This window comes from Salvelinus namaycush, chromosome 1 (assembly GCF_016432855.1).
Source record: "Salvelinus namaycush isolate Seneca chromosome 1, SaNama_1.0, whole genome shotgun sequence".
NCBI lineage: Eukaryota > Metazoa > Chordata > Actinopteri > Salmoniformes > Salmonidae > Salvelinus > Salvelinus namaycush.
The window spans coordinates 54,159,008-54,172,686 of record NC_052307.1 but is presented as its reverse complement, the minus strand read 5'-3'; the positions used below and the strand labels follow the sequence as shown (position 1 = coordinate 54,172,686).

Below are 13,679 nucleotides of genomic sequence, written 5' to 3'. Positions count from 1 at the left end.
CCAAGAACACTAAGGCAACCTGCCTAAATGACTACAGACCCGTAGCACAGAAATCTGTAGCCATGAAGTGCTTTGAAAGGCTGGTCATGGCTCACATCAACACCATTATCCCAGAAACCCTAGACCCACTCCAAATTGCATACCGCCCCAACAGATCCACAGATGATGCCGTCTCTATTGCACTCCACACTGCCCTTTCCCACCTAGATAAAAGGAACACCTATGTGAGAATGCTATTCATTGACTACAGCTCAGCGTTCAAGATCATAGCGCCCTCAAAGCTCATCACTAAGCTAAGGATCCTGGGACTCCCTCTGCAACTGGATCCTGGACTTTCTGAATGGCCGCAGGAGGTAAGGGTAGGTAATAACACATCTGTCACGCTGATCCTCAACACGGGGGCCCCTCGGGTGTGTGCTCAGTCCCCTCCTGTACTCCCTGTTCACTCAGGACTGCAGGGCCAGGCACGACTCCAACACCGTCATTAAGTTTGCCGATGACACAACAGTGGTAGGGAGGAGGTCAGAGACCTGGCCGTGTGGTGCCAGGATAACAACCTCTCTCTCAACGTGATAAAGACAAAGGAGATGATTGTGGACTACAAGAAAAGGAGGACCGATGTGGCAAAATGGCTTAAGGACAACAAAGTCAGGATATTGGAGTGGCCATCACAATCCTATAGAAAATTTGTGGGCAGAGTGAAAAAGCATGTGCGATCAAGGATGCCTACAAACCTGACTCAGTTACACCAGCTCTGTCAGGAGGAATGGGCCAAAATTCACCCAACTTATTGTGGGAAGCTTGTGGAAGGCTACCCGAGTCAATGTGCGGGGGCACCGGTTAGTTGAGGTAATTGAGGTAATATGTACAGTTGAAGTCGGAAGTTTACATACACCTTAGCCAAATAAATTTAAACTAAGTTTTTCACAATTCCTGACATTTAATCCTAGTAAAAATTCCCTGTTTTAGGTCAGTTAGGATCACCACTTTTATTTTGAGAATGTGAATGGTGTTGATGTGAGTTTGACACAAGTTAAACAATTTAAAGGCAATGCTACCAAATACTAAATTAGTGTATATAAACTTCTGACCCACTGGGAATGTGATGAAAGACATTAAAGCTGAAATAAATCATTCTCTCTACTATTATTCTGACATTTCACACTCTCAAAATAAAGTGGTGATCCTAACTGACGTAAGACAGGGAATTTTTACTAGGATTAAATGTCAGGAATTGTAAAAAACGTAGTTTAAATTTATTTGGCTAAGGTGTATGTAAACTTCCGATTTCAACTGTACATATTACTTCAATTACCTCAACTAACCGGTGCCCCCGCACATTGATTCTGTACCGATTACCCTGTATATAGCCTCACAATTGTTTTTTTTACTGCTCCTCTTTGATAATTTTTTTATTATCTTTTTACTTATCTATTTTTTTACTTAACCAACAATGCAGTTAAGAAAAATAAGTGTTAAGGGCTTGTAAATAAGCATTTCACTGTAAGGTCTGCACCTGTTGTATTCGGCGCATTTGACAAATGACATTTGATTATTACTAAATCTACAATATCAGTGAGTGACAGGAGAGCCCATCTGGTTTGCACTGCTGTCACTGAACCATGGCAGATCGATCAGTCATTCTTCCAGGTTTCTTATAATAGAGATGTACCTGTCGTGTCAGACCGCCCTAGCATTTGGGGAAACTTTAATATCACACCTAATGGTCTCATGCCTCTGTCCTAAAGATACCTACTGGCCTACTGTGTATAAGAACATGTCAGTTCTACTGTATGACCACCCTATCCCGTGCTGCCTGAAATGAAACCAGAAAGGGATGAGGATAGAGAGAGCGTGGGCACACTCTCAAACCCCACTGCTGAGTGGGCTTCAGTTTTGACTGCACAACTCTCATTTGGATAGGTGAGTGGAGAGAGAGAAAAGGCCTAGCTGCTGAAGCGTGCCCACACACGGAACACCCATTCTTGGCAGAGGTCCAGGTTTACCTTGAGGGGATGTTTTTGTATTGTCGGCACAGTGAGTACACTACGGAGAAATAATCACAGAACAACTGACTTTAGTGAAACAGCCGTAGTATCTCTCTCTGCTCTCAGGATTAGACTACAGTGAATTACATGAAGCGTTGTCCTAGCAAGTGTTCTGTGTTTTTCTACCAATGAACCCGATTTTTCTGGGCATCCATCTCAGTTCTGTTCTAATGGCAGATGAATCACAGGCGGCTGCTGTAACTGCACTGAAGCGCCGTCTTCGGGTGTTATCGACTGTGTTTAGGACATTGCATTCGCAGTAGACAGTTTGTACAAGTCTTAATCGATGTAGCTGCATATCCAGATCTACAACCTCCAAGCTTTATAGAATACCAGCTCTGTAGGTTTGGCTGGTTGAGGAAACATAAAAGACTTGGAACATGAAGCGTTGACTTAATTTTGAGACCGTTTCACTCTTCAAACAGAAATCGGTCATCGTCTCGTTTCCCCTCCTCCACAAAGGGATCAATAAATGATGAATCCATCTGTTTTTATAAGTTGTCTTTACAGTGTTTTTCTGCAGGACTAGGAAGCTCTGGGTTGTTCTAGGAAAAATGTCCTTTCTATGTGAAGCGTTGACGTAATGTGCCCAGGTAGGAAGCAGCTGTGGTTCAGCTCCTCATTAGAAAGTCTCAGGGATATTCCGCCGTATAACTCCGACTCGGCAGATTTCTCTACTGCTATAGTTTCACCCTCCAAAGTGCGGTCTCGCCTCATGCATTACACATCCCACCCAGTTACTTATTCTGCGTAATGTTCTTTCAGCTGCCGTACAGCATACTTACCCACCACTTGTAATGTACCACTTTATTGAAGACTTGCACCTGGTGGTGTTCAGTAAGGTGTTGTGTCTCTCTGGTCCTCTCTGCCACTGAAGAAGTTGTCACATAACAGTAAGTGTTGGACTCAGTGGGAGGTTAATGTGCCGCTGGGTCAGATCGCTGGCCTTCGATCAGGACCCAGCTTGCAGCGCCCCAGGACGCCGAGACGCCTGATGAGACCGAGTCTGGTTGACAGGTAAAAGCAATTGCCAATCTGAGAGACGGAAGTCTGCCTCAGACAAAGTGGATTGGTTTATTCGTGACCATGGAGATGAGGGTTTGACAGGAAGATCCTTGAAAAGGAAAAGGTGCAGCGTTCGCTCACCATTAAAAACACACTTTAAAAAAAATCGAAGCAACTATTAAAAGCTTGACGCTTCGGCTTTCGTCAATGTCCTTCAAAGGTGACAGAAAGAGACACTTTCTAATAGGAGAGGTGTGTTAGACCAAAATGATGGAGGCTACACACAGCCATGTTTTAGGGCCATGTGTTATTTTCTTCCATGAACTATGTTGGAAATTGCCGGTCCTTTTGGTGATGGGTCTGATTATCAGATTTGTTCTGCTCACTAGGTGGGTGATCCAGTCTGCTGCTTGTTCTGCTTCAGCAGGTCATTGGCTGCAACTGGAATGTAATGAGCTAGGCCTATTGAAAGATTTGGGTATGGCAGAGTGTAGTTTAGTTCTTGCTGATTGGATTGGAATAGTACAAGAGAGCTCGGAGTGTTCTAATATGGAACATTGATTGGCAGCATGGCCCTTCGTATTCAACAAAATATGGGACATTTTTATTCAAGATTCTCTCGGAAACAAGATGACACATGTAGGGTCTTATCCTATCATGAAATTGGTGACCCCCCACACACCTTAGCGTGGTCCCAGTTCTGTTTGGGCTTTCTTGCCAGCACCTATGGTCGTTGTCATTGCCGAAGCTTGTTTGTCCATGGGTGGAGAGGATATTACAATCCCCTCTAGTGGATATAGTTTGAAAGACATGAAATATCCTGAAGTGGCCCTGAAGTGTTAATTTGTTGAGTGACAATGGTCACCTGTGCTTTTAAACCAGACATGCACTGTGCATTTAAAATGTGTAGGTTTTAAGTACTTCAAGGCCTTATCTTTTTTTTTTCAGACTAAATGAGTCTGTGTATAAATGCACAGGGCCAATAATGAGAGAGAGGAACAGGTAGACATGGAGTGGGGTAGAAAAGGGAGGGAGAGTGATTCTCTTTCATCAGGAGAACATAAGAGACAGAGCAGAACCCTTTGGTCGGCTGAAATTGGCCAAATAGAGATGAAAGTCTAGGCCAAAACGCGCGTGTATCATGTCTAGCTAACCAAAGAGACTGTACAGAGAAACAGAATGGAGAGCCATCCTGCAGGACAGGCATCACTCCACCTTCCCACGTCATCTCATCTTTGATCATCTACACGTGTGTGTGTGCTGCATGTATTAATTCAGTAATTTCGCAATGTTGGTGGATTTTCTGTCACCCGTAATACATTTCATCAAAGGGATTCATTACACGTGATATCTACCACCATGTACATGTCTGCATTCCTTGCTGGTGTTAAAATCAGCCTGGTGGCGGTGTGAGTTTGAACTTTGCCTCCCACGCACTGCCGCATCAACCCAAAGAGAAGTTAGCTCTGTACTGTACTAAAAGCAGAACCATACAGCCACTCAACTAAAACAGAACACTGTGTCTTGTCTCGAAAGGTTTGATAAACTGCTAAAAGTGGCACATGGCAGAATGTCAGTTCACAGACCGAGAGCCTGACGTGACTCTAAGGTCAGTGACTCAACAACAAATAATCGATCCATTTCTAAACCCCTCTGGCAGTAGGGCTTGAATGCACAGCACCGTACAGTCAGAGAGGGAGTCAGAGAGTTCAGACTGGTATTTCTTTTCGCAGCAGGGGTCTGAGTGGCACTTGGCTCAATGCAGCTATCTCTCTGTGGTCTATGTGACTGCTAACCTATCTCATGGTTCCTCACTTTAACCCCCTATAAAATTCAGTCAGCGTTTCTCAAGAAGCCGGCATATAAATATCCTGCAGCCCTGAGCTTCACACACTTAAACAGCTCTGACACTTCAGTTGAAGTAGCATAAGGTCTTTCGTAACACATCCCCATGAAATTTTTCTGATGGTAACGTCTGATGGTAGAAAGCTCCGAGAATAAGGGATTATGTCAGTTGCTATGCCATGGACAACTACACGTTACGAAGAGCTACTGTGTTTCATGCTGACAATAGTATGTGACAGACCATCTCTAATATACACTGAACAAAAATATATAAACGCAACATGTAAAGTGTTGATCCAATATTTAATGAGCTGAAATATAACACCCCAGAAAATTCCATACGCACAAAAAGCTTATTTCTCTAAAATTGCACACATTTTGTTTACATCCCTGTTAGTGAGCATTCCTACTTTGCCAAGATCCACCTGACGGGTGTGGCATCTCAAGAAGCTGATTAAACGGCATGATCAGTACACAGGTGCACCTTGTGCTGGGGACAATAAAAGGCCACTCTACAATGCCACAGATGTTTTGAGGGAGTGTGTAATTGGCATGCTGATGGTAGGAATATACACCAGAGCTGTTGTCAGAGAATTTAATGTTCATTTCTCTACCAATGTCATTTTACAGAATTTGGCAGTATATCCAACTAGCCTCTCAACTAGCCTCCCAACCACAGACCACGTGTGACCATGCCATCCCAGGACCTCCACATTCGGCTTCTTCACCTGCGGGATCGTCTGAGACCAGCCACCCGGACAGCTGATGAACTGTCAGAAACCGTCTCCGGGAAGCTGTGTGCTCGTTGTCCTCACCAGGATCTTGACCTGACTGCAGTTCAGCGTCGTAACCAACTTCTTCAGTGGGCAAAATCTCACCTTCGATGGCCACTGGCACGCTAAAGAAGGGTGTTCTTCACGGATGAATCCCGGGTTCAACTGTACAGCGCAGATGGCAGACAGCGTGTTTGGCGTCGTGTGGGGAGTGGTTTGCTGATGTCAACGTTGTGAACAGAGTGCTCCATGGTGGCAGTGGGGTTATTGTATGGGCAGGCATAAGCTACGGACAACGAACACAATTGCATTTTATCTATGGCAATTTGAATGGACAGAGATACCGTAATGAGATCCTGAGGCCCATTGTCATGATATTCCAGCGCTGCCATCACCTCATGTTTCAGCACGATAATACACGGTCCCATGTCGCAAGGATCTGTACACAATTCCTGTAAGCTGAAAAAGTCCCAGTTATTGCTTGGCCTGCATACTCACCAGACATATCACCCATTGACCATGTTGGGATACTCTGGATCGACGTGTATGACAGCGTTCCAGTTCCCGCCAATATCCAGCAACTTCGCACAGCCATTGAAGAGGAGTGGGACAACATTCCACAGGCCACAATCAACAGCCTGATCAACTCTATGCGAAGGAGATGTTGCGCTGCATGAGGTAAATTGTGGTCACACCAGATACTGACTGGCTTTCTGACCCACGCCCCTACCTTTTTTATAAAGGTATCTGTGACCAACAGATGCATATCTGTATTCCCAGTCATGTGAAATCCATAGATTAGGGCCTAATGAATTCATTTCAATTTATTGATTTCCTTATATAAACTGTAACTCGGTAAAATCTTTGAAATTGTTGCATGTTACGTTATTACATTTTTGTTTAGTGTAGCTATACCCCCAATCGTTCAAAACCTAGAGGCAAACTACTCTTTTTGTCTCAACCGCTTTAGCGGACATTGGATGTTACTCGCATAACCACGGATCGATGACCTAAGTGACATTCACCTGACTACATAAAACAAATATATTTCAAATGTCCACCGCGGGCTACTGTTAACCTGCTGCCCGGGACGGATCTAGTCTGGTGGGCGTATTTGGCTCAGGCCTGATCTATATGATGAGAAGGGACAGCCTGATGCCTTAACTCTAATTTCAGACTGAAGTGATAAGAGACCAGATGGTCACCATGACAGATGTCGGTCTTAGCTTTTTTTCTCTTTCTATATTCTGCATGTCCTCTGTCTGTATCTGTCACTCACACTTCCTCCTTTCTGTTTCTGTCTTTTCTGTTTGTCTGTCTCTGTCCATCTCGCTCTCGCATACTCTTATTCACGCTGTCTTTTACAGCAATCCCTTTTCACATGTAAGGTTGTGCAGCAGGCCCGGTCTGCTCTGCTCCTTGTCTTTCTGCTCACACAGCGCTACACTATCAGCCAGGAATGCAAGCTAAATCAAGGAGGCTGGGAGACAAACGGAGATATCTCTCCCCTCCGTCCTCTCACTTCCAACTGTTTATTGTTGTAATCCGTGTGCCAAGCAATAAGTGAAATTCAACGGAACTTGTCTGCCCGTTAGCTTTTACAATTACGATGCTGTCCAATCCGTGAACAACACTGAGGTCAATAGTCTAGGCATACTGTAACTCCGTAGATATGACAGGTACTGTAGGATTCAAGGCTTTACTTTTTATTGCTACATGCTGTATAATGTTTCTCATTGCCCTCCCCATCAACTATCAAAGATGAACATTGGGGGTAGGGGGAATCTCCTCCAGCTGTCTAAAAATAGCCTTTTTTCTTTTTTTTCTTTCTTCCCCTCTCTCGGTCTTTCTCTTTTTCTTTCTTTCTTTCTCTTTCTTTCTTTCTCATTTTTCTTTCTTTCTTTCTTTCTTTCTCAATCTCTCACCCTCACTGGTTTATGTCACAAGCCACGAGGAAGTCATGAAACAGGAAGTGGGCAGAAGTGGATGGGGGGGGGGAGAGAAATAAGATAGTCCTGAGAGACCGACCGACATCAGCACAGTTGTCAGTTGGACTGGAGCTCTGTAACTCGTTGCCAGGTTTGTGTTGTGGGACTGACAGGCTGACACAGGATAAGGAAGCCCGCTCTTTAGTGAGCCACCACAAAGGAAGCCAGAGAGGGGACAAAGGACTGGATATGTGGGGTCACCGGGGGAAGTGGGACGTCCCTCCAACCCCTCCGCTTGCCCCCACTCACAGGTAGTGGTGTGTGCTCTTTACTTCTCTTGGTATGTTGGTCACAAACCACTAATGGCTAGAACGTGGTGTGAAACCTAGACTATGGAAACATTTCTCTATATTCTTGGTTTGATTTGTTCCATGGGACTTTCAGTTTAGTATGTCTAAGAGTGTACTCCGTAAAGCTTTACTTGGGTTATAGATGCTGAACACTAAGATGGCTTGTGAACGGGTGTTGGAGATCATTTTTATTTTCTGTGTTGTGTCGAACTTAGAAATGTAGTTTTGGCGTGTCCACTTATAAAGATCTTGGCCATCGACCAGTATGGGATTCATTTATGAAATATAACAGAGCTGTATAAGATTCTAGAAAGTTGTCCGTTGGCCAGCGAATTTGACTGGGATGAACCGAGTGAAGACTAAATGTCATGAGATGCTGAAGTTGTGCTGTTTTAGGATGATGCTGCTTGTATGACAGCGGGCAATAGTCAAGGTCTGGATATTTGTCTTGTTCTGGAAGAATTAGCATTTTATAGTCCTCATTTCTGCCACATCTGAAATGTGCAACATCTGACTTTCTGCTCATTTAAATCGGATGCACAATTCTCTATTAAAAAAAAGATGTATATCGTAACATTCACACTTTTTTGGGGGGTATATTATCCCCGTTTTGTCTTAAGGCTTTTCACTCATCTTACAATGTATCCACATGATATTTTTTAGTACATGAGTGTGGGTCATTGATTCACCCCTGGGGGGATTAACGCAGTTGCACCACATCCCCATGGGGTGGCGCCCTAAACCTCTACCTGTTTTGTACCGTATCTCCATCTGCTTATCTGTCTGTCTCACTGTCTGGGTTTCTGTTTAGTCATGCAGTCATCCATCATCCGTGTTATAACTGCTGTTCTTTTCACTGTATGTCCTTCTGCCTCAAATATTGTGTACCTTAACTAGAGACAATATAGAGGAAATTCACTATTTTATACAGTGGGCCTATAGTGTGAAGCTTTCTCTATCTGTGACTATTCCTTTCTTGGAATAGAAGTTCCTATTCTCTTTGAGCTGTTGCGGGTCCTCTACTTTTGACAGTTGAAACCATGCTGTGTGTTGCTGTTTGGATGCTTCTCCCACATGTAACACAGCTTAGGGGTATACTAAAAAGGAGGATCAATGAGTTAGCCAACTAACTTCGATAAACAGCCAGAAATAACTACTACAAAAAAAAACAAGCTCAACATAGATATGTATTTTTGGTTGTTTAAGTCAATTAGACCATGCCCATTTCTTAAAAATAAAAAGTTATTTCCAAATATTTAGGCAAGTTAGCTAATTGATCCTGCTTTGTAGTATACCCCTCTGATGGAAAGAAATGGGACCAAAACAAAAGCGAATGGAAGAAAAGCAGGAAGTACCTTGCCGTTCGTGGTTCAGTCGTAAAGTGAGTACAACTCCCCCGCTGGTGACATCACTTCCTTCCTGTCAAGTTAGTAGAAAGTGACAACAGGACAGCTAGAGGGGCCATGCTGCTGCTAGTGCCCTAAGCTGCCCAGGAATGTGGAATTTTCAGGTAGACCTAAAATAGAGGCCTGCCAATCCCGTCATGCTTATCTATTTACTTGTTGACAGATCAGCCACTTTGCTGTCTGTGGACTCTGCACCCCTTGTATTTACTGTATGGCCACAATGTTGTAGCCATGCGGTGGCCTGATGACTGTTTCAAGTGGGAAATACGGATTTTATTCAATCTGCACAGTAAAGGTTGTCTGCTCAGTGCTCAGTATGAGGCCTTCTCCCTCAACCCCACAGGTCCTGGTGCTCCCCAATAATCTGTCTGCTTCTTTACATTCCGCTGTTCCTCCTCACCTGTAGAGTCCTGTCCCAGTCTACCTCTACCTCTCTACTACCACTCCAATGCTCCCCCTCTCACCCTGGGATATACTAGCCTCTGCATGAATTGCAGCTCTGTTTGGCCCCTTCTCCCAGTCCCAACCGCTAATAGATCTCGCCAGCTTGTAGTCCTAAAAAAAACGGAAATGAGTTAGCATTTTCTACCTCTGGTTCGTTGGCCATTCCTATGGGGGAAAGAATGGGGTTTTGGGATGAACACCGAAAATAAGGTCTGAGGTTATGAGACGTCAGTTAACAGGACGTTTTTTATGAATTATGAAGCCTTTATGTGCTTGTTTTGATTACTTAAATGCTTAAATATTCACAAACGTGTGACGTTAGCTGATGGAGATGATCTCCTAGAACCAAATGTGTAATATGTCTTAAGCCTGTGTTAACCACAGACCTTCTGCGTTTCATCCAAAAACCCTACAAAAATCCTATTAATTTCCCCCTAGTCTTTGGCCAACGAGCCATGACGGAGTTAGCCTCCTTTTTAGTGCCTATAAAAACACTGCATTACTAATGCTCTCATTGGTCAGCTAATCTAATGACCAACCAACCACATCTACTGAGATCCCAATCACAGATCCTTCTATAATCTAAAGTACTGCTGTCTCGTAGTTTGATAAGATTTTCCCAGTGATCCTCCGGAGCAGGTTTTCATGTCCAATCAATTGAATTTACCGCGGGTGGACTCCAAGTTATAGAAACATCTCAAGGATGATCAGTGGAAACAGGATGCACCTGAGCTCAATTTCGAGTCTCACAGCAAAGGGTCTGAATACTTACGTAAATAATATATTTCTGTTTTAATTTTTAATAAATTGGCAAACATTTCAAAACTTTTTGTTCGCTTTGTCATTATGGGATATTGTGTGTAGATTGAGGAAAAAATGCATTTAATCCGTTTTAGAATAAGGCTGGAATGTAACGACGTGGAAAAAGTCAAGCGGTCTGAATCCTTTCCCGAATGCACTGTCATAAAATATTGACCAACTATAAAATATTGCTGTGACATTGACCTACGATGATGTTAGTTACAAAGAGATTGCAAAGCGGACAGAAGACACTTGCTGTTTGAATCACAGGGGATGAAAGGTCTCTCCACAGAAACAGCCCACCCCCATAATGTAATCGGGGTGTGACGTGGCCCCAGATGGCAAGGCACTCCAGAACCCCATATCCTGGATCTAACGCTTCCTAATTGATCCTGTTAACTGCAGTGTGGTCCGTTAGGCTGAGACTGTGCCTGGTGTGACCAGTGCTGGGGGGGCAGCAGAGCGGGGAGGGGACGATCAGAGCCTCTTAAGCCTGGACCTGCTGCTTATCGGTGAGGTTCCTCTTCTCCAGCTCTCGATGGCGTGACTCACATTGACACAAAAACTCTCAATTGCACATGTAGTAATATATGTGCAGTGGTAACATCAACCGTTGTCTTGCTTGGTAGCCTATGTCTGGCTTAGTAACGTGGTAGTTGCTTGAGGATCTTGTAGGAATCTTGTGTCTTTCCTCACTGTTGTTTTGTGACTAATAGGTTGTCTGGTGGACTAACTGGAGCCCTGTATCCAGCCCTGTCTGTGTGACGCTCCCATCTCTCTTCCTCCCCGTGGCATGATGCATTATTGATGCAGAGGGCGCTCTAAAACCTGGTGATTGATTCGCTTGATTAGAAAGGGGAGCAGGACGAGGAGCTAACTGGTTTGTGACGTGGCATTTGGTGTGGATTTGATCCCCAAGTATGAAGCCGCACGTACACCTTCTAGAGATGGCGAGTCTGATGAAAACCCTATTTTTACCTGGTTTATTTGAAGGATATTCCCATTTGAGGACAAATAAATCCTATTTTCTGCCCAGCAGACACAGAGGAGCCTGTTGCAGGGATCCTTTGATGGTGTCAGTCCAGGGTCTCCTTTGCCTGATCATTTTGGTGACTCATATCCATATATGATGGTGGGTGGACACTTTCCTCTGGCTATCTCAATCTGGTGCTCATGTAATAGAGGCGGGAAATCACTATTTGTGTGTGAGAGAGGGGGGGGGGGAGAGAGGACTCCCCAGCTGAGGCTGTTACTTCATAGACGCCACAGTTGACATTTTCTAATTAGACAGAGTAAAGTTTGTGCTATAACCGTTATCAGCTGACTCGGGGGCCTGGATGAAGGAACAGCAGTGTTGCCGCATTGCACTCTATAGTGTGCGTTTTTTAAGCCATACCGAGTGGATGGCGTGGGCTTTCTATCCGTCTTTTATGTAATGTTTGAGTAGGCTGGCAACTGAACATGCTGCAGAGCTTGGTGCCAAAGCTGGAAACTCTTATCCACACAGAAAAAGTGAGCAATCGACTGGATCAACAAATGGAACATAGACATCACACACACACACACACACGCGCCCCGTCCATCTAGATTCTCTCCACATCTGTCTGTCTCTGATATTTTTGTGAGTGAGGCGGAGCAACTTGGCGACTGAGCGAGAACAAGGAGACTGGCTGTGTCAGTGGGAAGTGTCTAGCACAATACTCACACTTCCACACTGACTAGTCAAGCAGGCACAGGGAGTTTGTCGTACTCCCACACCACACAGGGCTTATGGTGGAGTGTTCTGGGCTCTGCTTCTTCGCACCCTCCTTCTCCCTGTCTCTCATGTATTTCTAATGAAACACCGGAGGGGAGAGAGAGAGAGAGAGAGCAGTGAGTGGAGAGTAGAAGCTACACACTGAAAGACAGGAAAAACAAGCAGGCAGCTGAATAGGCACCTAATCTTGGGGTCCTATGAGTGTCTCTTCTGGATTTGACACTTCCTGGACTGTTGCAGTCCTGAGAGAGGGAGCTGTGTGAGTGCATAATTGAGCGTGAGCAGCAGGGAGAGCAGTACGGGCAGCAGAGGATCAGGGAAACAGGAGACAGAGGTTCTCAAAGGAGGGGGGATGTGAAGTGAGAGAAGGAGCAGAGGAGAGGGGAGGAAAAAAGGAATGAAGGAAACCACAAATCTTAAGAAACAACCTCTGCTTCAAGCCAATGGATCAAGGACTCCGGGATTGAAATCTGCAGCAGGACGTGTGCTGGTGGAAGTGTGCTGTTGGAACTTGAGGGAAAGAGAAGGGGAGAGAAAAAAGAATAATACAGGACATAGCTCAAAGGATTACCTCTCCCTCCGGCAGAATGGGACGCTTACTCCACATGGAGGCTAATCAGGACCTGGGAGCCTGAGTGTCTCTCTCTGACTTTTCTCTTCTCTGTTATCTTGTTTGGTCTAAGGAAGGTGGGAGCGACTGAGGTAAGCCCGGTAGAGCTCCGGTAGACTGTGTACTCTTTCACATGGGTATTTACTCGTGAGAATTACTGTTGCCATTTTTGCTGCGGCTACAGCCATGAGGACTTTGTGACTCCTGGAGCACTTTGAGCCCCTACTCTGGAGTGGACCTGCGTTAGTGGCTGACGGCGAGACTGCCATGGAGCAACAGTGTGACCAGGGGGCAGGGCCTGGCCTGAATGGGTCCGACTCAAACCCGTGCTCCCTGTGGGACGGACAGAATGCCGTCACGACCACCTCCGCCTCCTCTTCCAACTCAGACCTCCCCTCCGCCCTCTTACCTGACGGGGAGCACCCGGACACGGGCCGAAGGCAAAGCAAACCCTTCACTGGCCTCAAACTTTTCGGCAGGAGGTAAGACACAAACCAACGTCTCACTAAGCCACTGAAGTGCGGTGATCACAATGCTGTGGAGCCTGTAAATGTTCGCTGGTCGATTTTGATACCTGGATGCTTATTTAGTAGCAGCACCAACAGGTGTGAGTTTCCAGCACATGCCAATAATGACTGGGCTGTGTGTGAGCGGGTTAGTTTCCATGCAGTTGTCCCTCTCAGGCAGCTGTAGTACTGGTATCTGCGTTCCTC

The 13,679-nt window shown here is 45.1% G+C and overlaps 1 protein-coding gene across 2 annotated transcripts in view; it reads left to right on the top strand.

Annotated features, from left to right (window-relative positions):
* The window catches only part of LOC120045774 (diacylglycerol kinase zeta-like), a 119,721-nt gene that overhangs the window by 8,557 nt on the left and 97,485 nt on the right, over positions 1 to 13,679 (top strand). The window contains exon 1 of one of the 2 annotated variants that reach the window (XM_038990743.1): positions 12,335 to 13,448. The exons of the other annotated variant lie outside the window; for it this stretch is intronic. Coding sequence (XP_038846671.1) covers positions 13,234 to 13,448 — 215 coding nt within the window. The 5' untranslated portion in view covers positions 12,335 to 13,233. Of the gene's footprint in view, positions 1 to 12,334; positions 13,449 to 13,679 lie in introns of those variants that run through there. 2 annotated transcript variants of the gene reach the window in all.